Here is a 14,850-nt window from a genome sequence, read left to right on the forward strand (position 1 = left end):
GTGCTTGCTTCTTTGAAGTGAAGCAATTAGGGTCGTGGTCGTGGTCACGATAGCTAGCCATTTTAGTCCATTAGGCGAAAAACGGGAATAAAAGTGCTTGCTTCTTTGAAGTGAAGCAATTAGGGGCGTGGTCGTGGTCGTGGTCGCGATAGCTAGCCATTATAGTCCATTAGGCAAAGAGCGAGAATAAAAGCGCTTGATTCTTTGAAGTGAAGCAATTTGGGTCGTGGCCGTGGTCGCGATAGCTAGCCATTATAGTCCATTAAGCGAAAAGCGAGAATAAAGCGCTTGCTTCTTTAAAGTGAAGTAATTAGGGTCGGGGTTGTAGTCGCAATAGCTAGCCATTATAGTCCATTAGGCAAAAAGCGAGAATAAAAGTGCTTGCTTCTTTGAAGTGAAGCAATTAGGGTTGTGGTCGCGGTTGCGATAGCTAGCCATTATAGTCCATTAGTCAAAAAACGAGATTAAAAGCGTTTGATTCTTTGAAGTGAAGCAATTAGGGTCATGGTCGTGGTCGCGATAGCTAGCCATTATAGTCCATTAGGCAAAAAACCAGATTAAAAGTGCTTGGTTCTTTGAAGTGAAGCAATTAGGGTTGTGGTCGCGATAGCTAGCCATTATAGTCCATTAAGCGAAACGCGAGAATAAAAGCGCTTGCTTCTTTGAAGTGAAGCAATTAGGGTCGTGGCCGTTGTCGCGATAGCTAGCCATTATAGTCCATTAGGCGAAAAGCGAGAATAAAAGCACTTGCACAATTCACTAGAAATTAAAAACGTTAAAACATTCAGGATAATAAATTTCAAAATTTCAAAAAGTTGAAAAGAAAACACTTTCTCAAGCGGGAGCTTTATGCACCAGGATCCCGCACACAACGGGAGCTTTAGTGTACCGGACTGACCTTTGCTACCTCAAAGTTCTCTATCTTCTTTGAAAATTGAATGCCTTGATTGCAAAAGCAAATATGAAGGCAAAAACAACTGCATAAGCCACAAGAACACCTGCAACAACGCCAAGAAAATCGCGCTTGAATCCAAAGTAACGTCTCAAGAATTCCTCCACACTCTCGTCATGAGTTAGTTAAGTCTCGATGTCTCCAAATTGCGATGCAACCAAACCATACAACGTCCAGGCGACAGGACACGCCCAGTAGTACCATCGCCACCATATAGGCATACGCTGTAGAAAACACAACAACATATGACATTTTGCCGAGCTCTAGATCAATGCGGTATCTTTGAGCAAGAACATAAAAAGTTATAGGATCTTACAGGTGGTGGAACGATGAATCCTGAGAAGAGGTTCCATATAGCATAGAAGAAGGCGACAACAATAGAAGCAACGTTTTGATTTGACATGACAGCAACACTCATCATACCGTAGAATGTAAAGTACAAGAGGGTGATATACATGATGAACAAGTACCAAAAGAACTTGCCAGCATCCCATTCGAATCCAATCATAGCGTAGACGATGATACCATAACTTACTGCTTGTACGAATACGTAAGGGATTTCAATGAAAACCTGCAATATAATATAGGAAAGTTTTCATATATTAACTATCGCGACCAGAAATCGAACTTGTATATTCACCTGTCCAAAGGCATAGGGTATGGCGGAGTACATTCCGGCAGCTCTTTCTCTGTAAAGCACTGTACGCTCAACGTCTACAACTGTTTGTACCGATGATGCATTTTGTAAGCCAAGGAAGAGAACAGCAACATACATTGATCCCATAACGTTGAAAAGATCTTGGCTCTTGCTCCTATAACAAACAAAATTTAAGTATGAAAAGTTGGCTAGTGAAACAACGGGGGATAAGCTTCATTGTCGAGAGGGAAACAGCCTCAGATGATTAATGATGACCCGAACATTGTAAGCTTTCATGTTTCTGTACTTACACTTTGGTACGGAGATCCCAGAACATTGTCCTGAAGACTAGTGCTATGAACATTGTGAATATGAATCTGACTGCAGTGTAAGCAGGATTACGCCAGTACGACCAGTGCTGCTTCCACAGGCAAGCCGTACACTGTATCCAGAATGACTGTGAGTATTGAGTTTCGAAATACAGGTCCTTTGAACCAGGGCGAGGCACACTTAATTCACTAATCAACGCTTTTTTCCTCCTGTACAGGTCAGAATTCTTGTATAAATCGGTGAAATCAACCCCTAACGTCATTTCTTGAGCCGCGGTTGTGACTTCCAACATCCAAGTAGCTGGATTGTAACCTTTCTTTATTTTAGCTACCCCAGGCATCGACTGCATTCAAGGCAAAACGAACGTCAGTATTTGATCGTATAATATTGGAAATGGAAAAGGTCATTTTCTCTTTAGTACAACTTACCTCAAAGTATTTGATCAAATCACTAGAATGGTGACCCAATGGACCAACGTATATCTCTTGCCCTCCTCGTTTCATTAGAAATAGCTGCAAAGCCGTTTTGATTTTAGTAACTTAATGTTATAAGAAGATAGGAGTTTGATCAAAATGTCGATACTTGGCTGATGGATAGTACAAACAACAGTTCTTCCTGTATCGACAGTGTTCCTAACAGTTCTCATAACGATTGCAGCAGCTCTTGCATCCAGCCCGGAAGTTGGTTCATCCATGAATATAATAGAGGGGTTCGCTACCAGTTCAACCGCTATGGTCAATCTCTTTCGTTGCTCAGTTGAGAGACCATTAACTCATAGCAAACCGACTAAGGCCGATCTTAAAGGTCCAAGCTCAACAAGTTCCGCAACTTCATCAACAAACATCTGTAATAGAAATAAGCAATAGAAAATATTGTTACGTGGCTGCTACTTTCTCTCAAGAGATTGACAAAATTTCCGAGGAACGGACCTTTCTAGATTTTTCGTCAATATCCTTGGATAAACGCAGCCATGCTGAGTAAACGAAGGACTCATACACCGTTACATAAGGTGAATGGATGTCATTCTGCTCACAGTATCCAGAAATTTTGATGTCGCCGTTAATATATCCTCCTGTTTTTCTTCCAGCCAAAAAATCCATTAATGTTGTTTTACCAGCACCGCTAACGCCCATCAAAGCTGTGAGAACACCAGGTCTGAAAGCTCCACTCACACCGTTTAGAAGTACCAATCTATCCTCAATGGCACCTTGTTCTTTCATTTCCTGCAAGTCATCAGAAATTCGTCTTAGCATTAGTCAGAGGACAAGGGTGTCGAAAGCTCCAACTTTTCGTTTACTAAAACATTTGGCATGTTACCTGAGGCATGTCAACAGAGCACACAACTTCGTCGAAGGTTATAGAATGGGGTTCGAATGGAAGAACCATTCCCTTCTTCTTATTCTGAACCGCACTGACGATATCTCCTCCCTCCGTACTAGTTATCTGCGATGCAGCTTGACCGTTTTCAGCATCCTCACCGTCTTCTTGTATCACCGCTTGCGGCTTTCCAAATGCTGCATATATTTATACTATGTTAGATTTAGTTTCTCTGGGTGAAACGTAAAATGGAAATAATTCAGGCGAACTCACGGTTGAGATAAGCCAGTGCAAGACTGTAGCAGAAGTTGAAAGCCGTAAATCCAAAAAGTGCCCCGAAACCAATCCAGTACCAGTATGCATCTGGGAAGAACCCTCGAGATCTCACCACTGTAGCTTCAAGGGACTCGGTTCCATTTGGCGCGATCTGTTTTAGTGACAGTTGATTTCAGCATTCATAGGTGAAAAGGAAAAAAAAAACATTGCAGGAGCCAGGCGGCGTTGTGTATACAGACTTACATGTTTCCACTTTTTCCCGTCAAATTCATTCACGAGGATTGAGTTTACTGAATACATCATCGGTGAGATCCAGTAACACCAAATCCACCAGCTCTTCACATCGTCTACAGCATTAGGCGAAATGAACAAAAACGAGTTTCTGCAAACACCTAATCACAAACCATACCCCGTGAAAGGATAAAACCACCCAATGCAGACTGTAAAAGAAGCGAAAATGCTCCAAATGTATTAGCAACTCCCATAGTCCTTCCTACCGCGCAAATGAATCTAAACAATCCTGATACCATCTGGTTTACTAGTATGAGCAGCAAGAATAGTTTCAAAAATCTGCAAAGCCGTTAGCGATTAACAATCATCGGAGAAAAATAATAACTTGTTCAGATAGCTTCATCGTTGTTTTACATAGCCTATTCGTTCCATACCTCGTAATGTTAGGATCAAATCCAATGATGTAGTATGTAAGGATCACCCAAAGACCGACTTCAACAAGTGTTACGGGGATTTTGAGGATCCATGACGGAATTGAATAAGCCCATGAAGGGAAAAAGAGAAGGTCTCTTTGCTTGTAGAAGACCGGAAGCTTGAAAATTGTCATGGCCATCTCAGCCATCCCGTTGAACATAACCGTAACCACCACGAAAAAGAGAGCACCAGTGTATATTCCTCCATCATCTACTGTATCTCGTGGCATTTCAGTTCGGAAAAAGAGGGTCATAGTCATAAGAGCCATGATTATAAGCTGAGAAAACAAATGAAAACAAGGCAAGCATTATAACGTGCACGCGGATATGGCATGATCATGATAGACCGTGTAAGTCACCTGAGCGAACTTGAATATGTAAATAAACGAGTTCCTCTTCATTAACAGAAATTCTCTTTCAGCGCAAACCTTCAAGAGCTCTTTCTTTCCGATACCATACGTTTCATTAGTCAAAGCAGCAGGATGACATTTGGTCCTGTCAAATGGTGTTGCAAGCTCATCGCCTAATTTCCTCCCAACATGAAAAGACAGGTGCGCGTCAGAAAATTCTTTCGATGTGATAAACCTATAAGGCTCGTTCCTCCTCGACCAATATTGCTGTTGATCCTTCTTTGATGTCACCTACAACCACATTAGAACCAAAAGTGCATCAACACTTTTTAAACTTTTAAGTACCATTCTTGGTTTCTTATATCGAAACATACTTCTTGCAAGATGTCGGCCACGCCTTTCCTCTCTGGGCATTTGAAACCCATGGATTCAAAGAACTCGAGCACAGCATCACGAGGGCCTTGATACACAATGTACCCGTCCGATATACGTCTCAGGGGCAGGCTGCAACAGAGAAATCACGGCAGTTCCCTTCGAGGTTTGAATATATTGCCTTAGGGAATTCACGATGGAATAAGCTGTGGAACTGTCCAATCCAGTTGATATTTCATCCATGAAAAGTGCATTCGATGGTCCAACAAGCATTTCACCAGTCGTCACGCGCTTCTTTTGTCCACCTGAAATACCCCTCAGCATTTCATCTCCCACCATAGTATCTGCACAAACGTCTAGTCCCAAAATCTGCAATAACATATTCGTTATTAGAATCTACGTTGCTCGTACTCTCCAAAAATGCACTACTTTGGAAGGATCCGACGCGCACCATCAGCATTTTTGAAGAGTCCGAGCAACATAGATTAGAATTCAATTTCATAAACTCCTTTCTTTCATAATTCGAATATAAGACTGATTGGATATCGTAAATGTTACCTTAAGAAAATAATCTGTAACAACATTGGCTTTTTGTCCTTCTGTTACTCCAGCCTAAATTCCACAAAAAAGTAAAAAGTATGATTAGTTTTTGCAGATTCTTCACTTTCAATGCTGCACCCGTGTCGGAATCTCCGAAAATACACAAGCTTTGACAAATCCAACGCGCACCCATTGACATTTTTGAAGGGTCCGAGCAACAGTCTTTTTTCAGCTTTCTATTTCTAGAAGTTATTGTATTATAAATACCAGAAGGCAATTTCAGGCCTGATGCCAGTCTTCAACTATAAAATGTATCTTAAAATACAAACATGAAACCATAAATTGTTTGGATAATATAGAGTGAAAAGATTTATAACCTATCATAGCATGTAACTTACCATTTTACACCATGAGTAGAAATTACACTCAATAGCTAACACTTACTACCGAAGGGGAGCCCCGGAGTAACTAGCGACGTTGTTGCCATATGACCAAGAGGTCAAGGCTTCACGAGTTCAAGTCGTGGAAACAACCTCTTGCAGAAATGCAATGTAATGTTGCGTATAGTAGACCCTTGTGCTCTGGCCTATCTCTACCTCATCTCTGACGTAAAGATAAGGTCCGCGTACACGTACTCTACCCTCTCCAGACCCCACTTTCTGTGACTACACTAGGTATGTTTTTGTTATTATTGTTGTCTTATGGACCCACGGAATACTTTTCAATATTTTTTTTTAATAAACAACTGTCTAATAATTTCTAATAAAGCTGGACACTTCTTGAACGCGGGATGCTTTGTGTACCGGACTACCCTTAACGTATTCGTCAAGTACAATCATTTTCATACATGTAATAACATAGTGTTAACTAACCTTCATGAAAATGTCAAGATCAGGATCTGGTTTTATATTAGCTTCTTTCTCTCTTCTTGACAGTTAAGCCAACATATCTGCAAAAAAAATTCCAAAAAATACAATTATACTTTATTTAAGGCATATATAATACACAAAATTTGACCTTTAACTCGGCTTCAGTTTGCGTCTATTCCCTCTAACTTTATGTGTGCGCAAGTAGTTACACGCATCCTACGTTGCAATTCATGTGACATAGCCATGCAGGACGCCACGTCGGACGCCTGTGTCGACTTGTTTAACTTTACACAAGTTTAAGTGTATACTTGTGCACACCTACAGTTAGAGGGCATAGATGCAAGCTGAGGCCAAGTTAAAGAGCACGTTTACGTATAACGCGTTAATTTGAATCAGATAAAAGAATTTGGCACTAACCATATCTAGAGCCAACTCCTTGGCATCTTGCAGAGAACTCCAAAGTTTCTCTTACAGTCATTTCACCAATATGCAAATCATGTTGGCTAATATAAGCTGCTGTTCTTTGTGGCACAAATTCATGTACTTCATATCCATTATATGTCACCTTTCCACTTACCTGATTTTCCAAGAAAATGTAAAAAAATATTATTTTTTTCTTTTTAGAAATTTTTTCGCCTTCTTAATCATCCCTCGAATATTGACAAAAGAATCAGGTCGTGGTTTTTTTTACCCTTTGTGCATCATGTAAAATACCATATCATTAATTTACTTTAATTTCTATCAAGTTATTGCTGTAAAACGGATAGTGTGACCTGATTCATTAACGTGGTAGGGGTGCGTAACACTTCACCGTGATTTATCAGTACTACAACAACAACAACAACATACCCAGTGTATGTATTCCGACAAAGTGGGATCTGGGGAGAGTAAAGTGTACGCAGTCCATACCACACTCTCAGATGAAGTAGAGAGGCTGTTTCCGATAGACCCTCAGCTCATGATAAATAACAATATACCAAGTAGAGAACGATAAAAAAAACAACAAAATATGTTAACACACCACTAGATAATAGAAGAAACAAGATACCAAAAGAGTAATACGATGAAATATCTATACAAAATCATAAGCATCCCTGAAACACCATGAATAAGAAACTACAAGACACATTCACAACACTATGACTACAAGTGAAATCGCCAAACAAAGCACAACGCCCTACTAGTAAGGACACACACCTACCCACTAACCCTTTACCCTAATCCGCGTCCTCCACACCTTCCAATTGGGTCATGTCCTCTATAAGTTGTAACTGCTCCATGTCATGCCTAATCACTTTCCTATAATATTTCTTCGGTCTATCTCTACCCCGTCTGAAACCATCCATAGCAAGCTGTGCTCCGCCTCATCACATGCCCAAACCATTTCAACCTCATTTCCCACGCCTTGTCTTCCACTGAAGCCACGCCCACCATCTCGAATAATCTCATTTCTAACAATATCCCTCCTAGTACTGAGGGACCGAAAATGCAATCATCATATACTTAAAAACGAACACTTCTATGGCGCTCCCTTTAGTCGGAATTCATTAGTCAGGTCAGTAAATTTCGAACAGTACAGGAACAAAAAACATTACCTTAAGAGTAGGATCAAGCTTTCCAGCCAAAGCTAACAACAAAGTTGTTTTTCCAGAAGTAGGAGGTCCCAAAAGCAAAGTCAGTCTGTTGGGCTTAATTATGCCACTAATATCTCTTACTGCTTGGTAGGATATGTAGAGTGTTTAACAATGCCTTCGAAACCAAAAGAAACAAACAAAAACAAATCTCTTTGTTAGATCCAATCGACGTTGCTCGGACTCTTCAAAAATATCGGACACAGGTACGTGTTAAATCCTTCGAAAACAAAAACGGTGTATTTCTGAAGGATCTGACACGGGTGCGACAACATTTTTGGAGAGTCCGAGTGACATTCAACGATCCTTTTAGTCAAAAAAAGTAACAATGAACAATTAGAAACCAAAACAAATCTCTTTGTTAGATTCAACATATGTTGCTCGGACTCTTCAAAAATGTCGACAAGGTACGTGTCGAATCCTTCAGAAACAAAGACAGTGTATGTCTGAAGGATCTGACACGGGTGCGGCAATATTTTTGGAGAGTCCGAGCGACATTCAACAATCCTTTTAGTGTAAGAATGAATAATTAGAAACCAAAACAAATCTCTTTGTTAGATTCAACATATGTTGGTCGGACTCTTCAAAAATGTCGTTAGGTACGTGTCAAATCCTTCGAAAACAAAAACAGTGTATGTCTGAAGGATCTGACACGAGTGCAGCAACATTTTTGGAGAGTCCGAGCGACATTCAACGATGCTTTTAGTCAAAAAAGTAACAATGAATAATTAGAAACCAAAACAAACAAAAAAAAACAAAAATCTCTTTGTTAGATTCAACATATGTTGCTCGAACTCTTCAAAAATGTCAACAGGTACGTGTTGAATCCTTCGAAAAAAAAAAAGTGTATTTCTGAAGGATCCGACACAGGTGCGATAACATTTTTGGAGAGTCCGAGCGACATTCAACAATCCTTTTAGTCAAAAAAAGTAAGAGCAAAGCATGTAGCAACCTCTGAACTATGACCAAATTTGCTACGACACACTCCAACTTCACAGGGGTCCTATTTAGCGTATTTTTTTCAACCTTTTTAGCTGGCGTGACACCTTTTGTCAACCTTTTTATCTGACGTGGCACCTTTGACGTGGGCCCCTTTTTATATAATAAAGGTGTCACTTCAGCACAAAAGGGTGACAAAAATACTCTTAGATGGAGTTCAGTAGGGGTAATAGGATCCCCGTGAAGTTGGAGTGCGTCATAGGAGAATTCTTATCTCAAAAAATAACAATGAATAATTAGAAAATCAAATTGTTTTAATACCTCAAGAAAATTAGTGATGAAGTTGATAATGTAGGCAACCTTTGCTTCTAACATATGCATTTGCTTCAATATTCAAATTCTCATATCTCACTTCTATTGTTGGAAAATCAATTCCAACTCAGTAAATTACAAAACAAAGATCAAAAAATCACTTGTAACCACTTAAATTTACAAATAAATAAACCACATTTCATTAATATTGTTTCTAGTGAGAAATATACGATCGCTCCATCCTTAACTAGAGGTATAAGGTTCGAACCTTGAATATGAAAAAAAAAAATTCTAGTAGAAGAGCTTCACCTTATTTGACGCAAATCTAAATAAGTCGAATACAGTATGAGTAGCGGACACCGGTTATGAATACCAACAACTGTTGGGTTCATAGAAGTGTGAATGAGAAATGGAGAAGAAATGGTGGAGGAAAAGGAGACACTCAAATTGGAAAGTGTACTTAATTTTGGCAAGTTTACTCTTTCTCCCACATTGGGGGGAGAAGGGAACTTTGGAGTGTTTATAATGATGAATACTTACTCCACATGATAAGTGACACAAGAAATAAGAGATGCCTCGCACCGCCGTCGTCGTCGCTCGCTCGGCTCGGCTTCGGATTTGGATTTGGCAAATGATCGATCAATGAGATCTATCTTTTTGGACAAAATTTATTTGAGATCCGAATTTCTGAACAGTAATCCTCCATTTAATAATTTTCGTATGTAGTAACAGTAATGTTTTGCGTGAACAGTAGTGCACTATTACGTGACATAATACCGTAAGAGAACTTCTCTCTAGTGTAATTATCGTTGTAGACTATGTAAAGTCAAAGGATAATGTGTCGGATCCACTTACAAAAGGCCTATCTAGAGAAGGAGTAGAAAGCACATCCAAGGTAATGGGTTTAAGGCTTAAGACGAGTCAGTATGGCGGTAACTATACCTAGCAGACTGGATATCCCAAGAGCTAGGTTCAAGGAGATCAAACAAAGTTGTGTCTGACAGGTTCAACATTGTCAATTACCCAACCTATTCTTATGATGTAGACAATGTATAGTAAACAAGGATAAGACTTAAGGTGAAAAGTCTTTTAATTATTATCTAAATTTAGCAGATTTGACCAAATAGTTTAATCTATAGGATTGAACGTTTAGAAATCACCTATGTGTGGGCGAAGTGGAAGCCGCTTCAAAGAGAATGTTAGTAAAGGCCTATTCTCTAAGCTCTCATGAAAATCGTAACGCGTTCATGGCTGAAAAGAACAAAATCGTAAGAACCATAAACGGTAAAAGGTTGGTTGTGTGACGTGTGTTGTCTAGGTATACATTAAAGCTCAACGGTTCAAAGATATCAAATCTACCGATTGACCGAGTGCATCCGATGCATGTTCACTACGGAAAGTTCAAAGGGAAACCCACTTATCCAGATGCAATCAGTCTTTGATTGATGATCACATACTTGTCCATAAAATTTTTTACGAAAAATAGCCATTCCCCATTCATGTGGGGGATTGTTGGGTTCATAGAAGTGTGAATGAGAAATAGAGAAGAAATGGTGGAGGAAAAGGAGACACCCAAATTGGAAAGTGTACTTAATTTTGGCAAGTTTACTCTTTCTCCCACATTGGTGGAAGAAGAGAACTTGAGAGTGTTTATAATGAGAAACACTTACTCCACATGGCAAGTGAGGCAAGAAATAGATGATGTCTCGTGCCGTCGTCGTCGCTCGCTCGGCTCGGCTTCGGATTTGGATTTGTCAAATGATCGATTGATGAAATCTATATTTTTGGACAAAATTTATTTGAGATCCGAATTTCTGAACAGTAATCCTCCATTTAATAATTTTTGCATGTAGTAACAGTAATGTTTTGCGTGAACAGTAGCGCATTGTTACATGAACAGTAGCATTGTTTTGCGTGAACAGTGGGACTGTTATTTGACCAGTAGCACTGTTTTGCGTGAACAGTAGCACTATTTACGTGAACAGTTGCACTGATTCACGAACTACTGCAACACTTCATCGAACTGACACACTTATTCACGAAATGACATGCCTGCTCAGGAACAGTCACACTGTTTGGCCGAATGGACATGAATTTTTTGAAAAGGTAACACCTTTTAGATGAACCTTTGTCTCTTTTCAGAAGAGGCATCTCTTGGCTATAAATAACCTGGTTTTTATCCACAGGTTAAGAGATAGAAAAGACAGAAATTTTCAGATTAAAAAACATTCTTCTTGTCTTAAAAATACTCTAAGTGTGATCATTCAAACCGTGAGTGTCTTCGAAGAATCCGCCTATTTGAGGTACCGCTATAGTCGGATTGAAGGCCATTTTATCCTGAAAGGAAGATTCCATAACCTCGGGTACAGTGAGGGGAATTATTCCTTAAGAAAAGTCCGTGAATTTGGACGACTTGGCCTTAGCTATTTCTGTTTCATCTTTATTTTTTGAAAAATAAATACACATCTTGGAAAGGTCTTTTTGATCTTGTGTTGAGGGTATTTAATACTTCATTGTGTTCTTGTTCATACTTGAACTCGAGTTGAAGTTGTTGTTCTGTTATACAGATTCTACGTACCCGTATTATGGAATATAACAATCTTAAGGAATAATTCTTACAGAATCTGTATTGCTTATTTTTGGAGATTAAAGCCTAGGCTTTCTACTCCGCTTGAATTTAACTAGTGATTAGAAGACATAAAATCTTCATCACAAGTTAAGGTTCACTCGGTTGACGATTTGAAGTAATAAAAACTTCATCGTTAACTAGAAACAAGAAGAAGAGTTTAAAGTTACTTAACTTTATTAATAGTATTCTGAAAAATACTAATTTTCTGTCTCGTGGTGACAGGAAAAATGACAACTCAAAGTCAAATGATGGATGCGACAACATCTATGGGGGCAAATAATATTGCCACGTCAAGTCTCACAAATGCTCCGCCAACGATGGCACCGGCGGAGAAGCCCAAAAAATTTTCTGGCATAGACTTCAAGCGCTGGCAACAAAAGATGTTCTTTTACCTCACCACTTTATGTCTACAACGGTTCACTAGTGAAGACGCTCCCGAGGTGCCCAAGGGAACCTCAGACAAGGACCGCTTCGTTATTATAGAAGCTTAGAAACATTCGGATTTCCTTTGCAGGAACTATATTTTGAGTGGTCTCCAAGACGGCCTCTATAATGTCTATAGTGGAACCAAGACATCAAAAGAACAGTAGGGGGCACTTGAATGGAAATATAAAATGAAAGATGCGGGAATTAAGAAATTCCTTGTTGCACGGTTCCTAGATTTTAAAATGATTGATAGCAAATCTGTTGTCTCTCAAGTACAGGAGTTGCAAGTCATCATGCATGATCTCCTAGCAGAAGGTATATTTTTTTAAAAATACCTTATTTGAACAAATTAAAAATGTTCATAATACTCACATAAACTGTTTTGTAGGTTTAATTATGAATGATGCTTTCAAGTAGCAACAATAGTTGAGAAGCTACCACCTTTGTGGAAAGACTTCAAAAACTACTTAAAGCATAAGCGCAAGGAGATGACCGTTGAAGATCTTATCATCCATCTTCGCATTGAAGAGGATAATAAAGCTGCCGAAAGAAGGTCAAAGGGAAATTCTACAATGAATGGAGAACATATTGTAGAAGATGGCCAAAACAACTCGAAGAAAAGAAAGAAAGTTGAACATGGAAGCAATCAACCCAAGAAAAATTTCAAGGAAAAATGCTTCAATTGTAGAAAAATTGGGCACAAGTCCACAAATTGTCGAGCCCCGAAGAAAGGCAAGAAAAAGGACTAGGACAATATGATTGAGTCCAACCAAGAATATGATGATTTGTGTGCTATGTTCACAGAATGCAACTTGGTGGGGAATCCATACGAAAGGTGGATGGATTCAGGTGCCACACGCCATGTTTGCGCAAACAAAGAGTTGTTCTCGTCATTTGCTCTGGCTCAAGTAGAAGAAATGATTTACATGGCCAACTCCGCTACTGCTAGGGTGGAGGGAACAGGAAAAATTTGCCTAAAGATGACTTCCGGCAAGGTTTTGACACTGAACAATGTGTTATATGTTCCGGAGTTACGTAGGAATTTAATTTTTGTTTCACTCCTAGATAAGAACGGATTCAAATGTGTAATTATTTCTGGAAAAATTGTAGTGAGCAAAGGAGAAATGTTTGTAGGAAAAGGCAATCTCACGGAGGGCCTTTATAAGATGAATGTAATGACTGTTGAAATGAATAAAAGTTCAAATTTGACTTATTTGCTTGAGTCTTATAATTTATAGCATGAACGTTTAGGCCATGTTAATTACAAAACATTACGAAAACTGATTAACTTAGAAGTTTTGCCAAACTTTGAGTGCAATAAATCAAAATGTCAAACGTGTGTGGAATCGAAGTATGCAAAGCATTCTTATAAGTCTGTTGTAAGGAATTTGAATCCTTTAGACTTAATACACACTGACATTTGTGATATGAAGTCAATACCATCTCGTGGTGGGAAAAAGTATTTCATAAATTTTATTGACGATTGCACTAGATATTGTTATGTCTACTTGCTAAATAGTAAGGATGAAACAATAGATGCGTTTAGGCAATATAAAACTGAAGTTGAAAATCAGTTAGACAAAAAGATTAAAATGATAAGAAGTGATAGGGCGGAGAATATGAATCTCCCTTTGCGCAAATATGTGTAGAGAATGGAATAATCCATCAAAATACGACCCCGTATTCACCTCGATCTAATGGAATTGCGGAAAGGAAAAACCGAACTTTGAAGGAAATGATGAATACCTTACTTATAAGTTCTGGTTTACCACAAAAATTATGGAGGGAGGCCATCCTTACGGCCAATCGTATACTCAACAGAGTTCCCCATAGTAAGACACAATCAATTCCTTACGAAAAATGGAAAGGAAGGAAACCTAACTTGAAATATTTCAAAGTGTGTGGGTGTCTAGCGAAGTTTCAAGTCTAGCGAAGTTTCAAGTTCCTATACTTAAAAGGATTAAGATAGGACCTAAAACAGTGGACTGCGTGTTCATAGGATATGCTAAAAGCAGTAAAGCATGTCGATTTTTGGTTCATAAATCCGAACATCCGAATATTAGTGAAAATACGGTAATTGAATCATACAATGCTGAATTCTTTGAAAATATTTACCCGTATAAAATTACACATGAACAGTCTAGTGGAGGATCTAAAAGACCTCGAGATGAACCAGATAAGAATGTACATAATGAAGAAAATCCAAGACATAGTACATGTCAAAGAACGTCAACTTCATTTGGATCGGATTTTGTAATATTTCTCTTAGAAAATGAGCCGCAAACATTTAAAGAAGCGACTTCATCGTCAAACTCATCCTTTTGGAAAGAGGAAGTCAATAGTGAGATTGATTCAATCTTAAACAACTATACATGGGAATTGATTGACCTTCCTCCCGAAAATAAACCTTTATGTTCTAAATGGATCTTCAAAAGGAAAATGAAGGTGGATGGTACTATTGACAAATATTAGGCAAAACTTGTAGTAAAAGGCTTCAAACAGAAGGAATTGATTACTTTGATACATACTCGCCAGTAACAAGGTTAACATCAATTCGAATGTTAAT

At 38.8% G+C, this 14,850-nt stretch overlaps 1 protein-coding gene across 1 annotated transcript; it reads right to left on the bottom strand.

Moving 5' to 3' along the window:
* Positions 1-2,691: 2,691 nt before the first annotated feature.
* On the bottom strand, positions 2,692-8,668 carry LOC107869196 (pleiotropic drug resistance protein 1-like). The gene is made up of 15 exons (XM_016715752.1): positions 8,608-8,668; positions 7,920-8,061; positions 7,675-7,819; positions 6,820-6,924; positions 5,497-5,550; positions 5,120-5,307; positions 4,941-5,070; positions 4,576-4,857; positions 4,178-4,494; positions 3,922-4,082; positions 3,756-3,859; positions 3,510-3,663; positions 3,237-3,433; positions 2,849-3,142; positions 2,692-2,763 (listed from the first exon to the last, which is right to left on the bottom strand). Exons 1-15 carry the CDS (start codon positions 8,666-8,668, stop codon positions 2,692-2,694), a joined length of 2,406 nt encoding a protein of 801 aa, XP_016571238.1.
* Positions 8,669-14,850: the final 6,182 nt, after the last annotated feature.

This window comes from Capsicum annuum, chromosome 4, assembly GCF_002878395.1.
Source record: "Capsicum annuum cultivar UCD-10X-F1 chromosome 4, UCD10Xv1.1, whole genome shotgun sequence".
Lineage (NCBI taxonomy): Eukaryota > Viridiplantae > Streptophyta > Magnoliopsida > Solanales > Solanaceae > Capsicum > Capsicum annuum.

Bases quoted from the DNA above. Each gene is read 5' to 3' on its own strand.
- LOC107869196 (XM_016715752.1), bottom strand. From the start codon at position 8,668: ATGTCGCTCGGACTCTCCAAAAATGTTGCTGCACTCGTGTCAGATCCT. The intron at 8,062-8,607 runs GTTTTTGTTTTC...CCTACCAAGCAG, and splicing joins AGATCCTTCAGACATACACT to TAAGAGATATTAGTGGCATA. The intron at 4,083-4,177 runs GTATGGAACGAA...ACGGCTTTGCAG, and splicing joins TTTGATCCTAACATTACGAG to ATTTTTGAAACTATTCTTGC.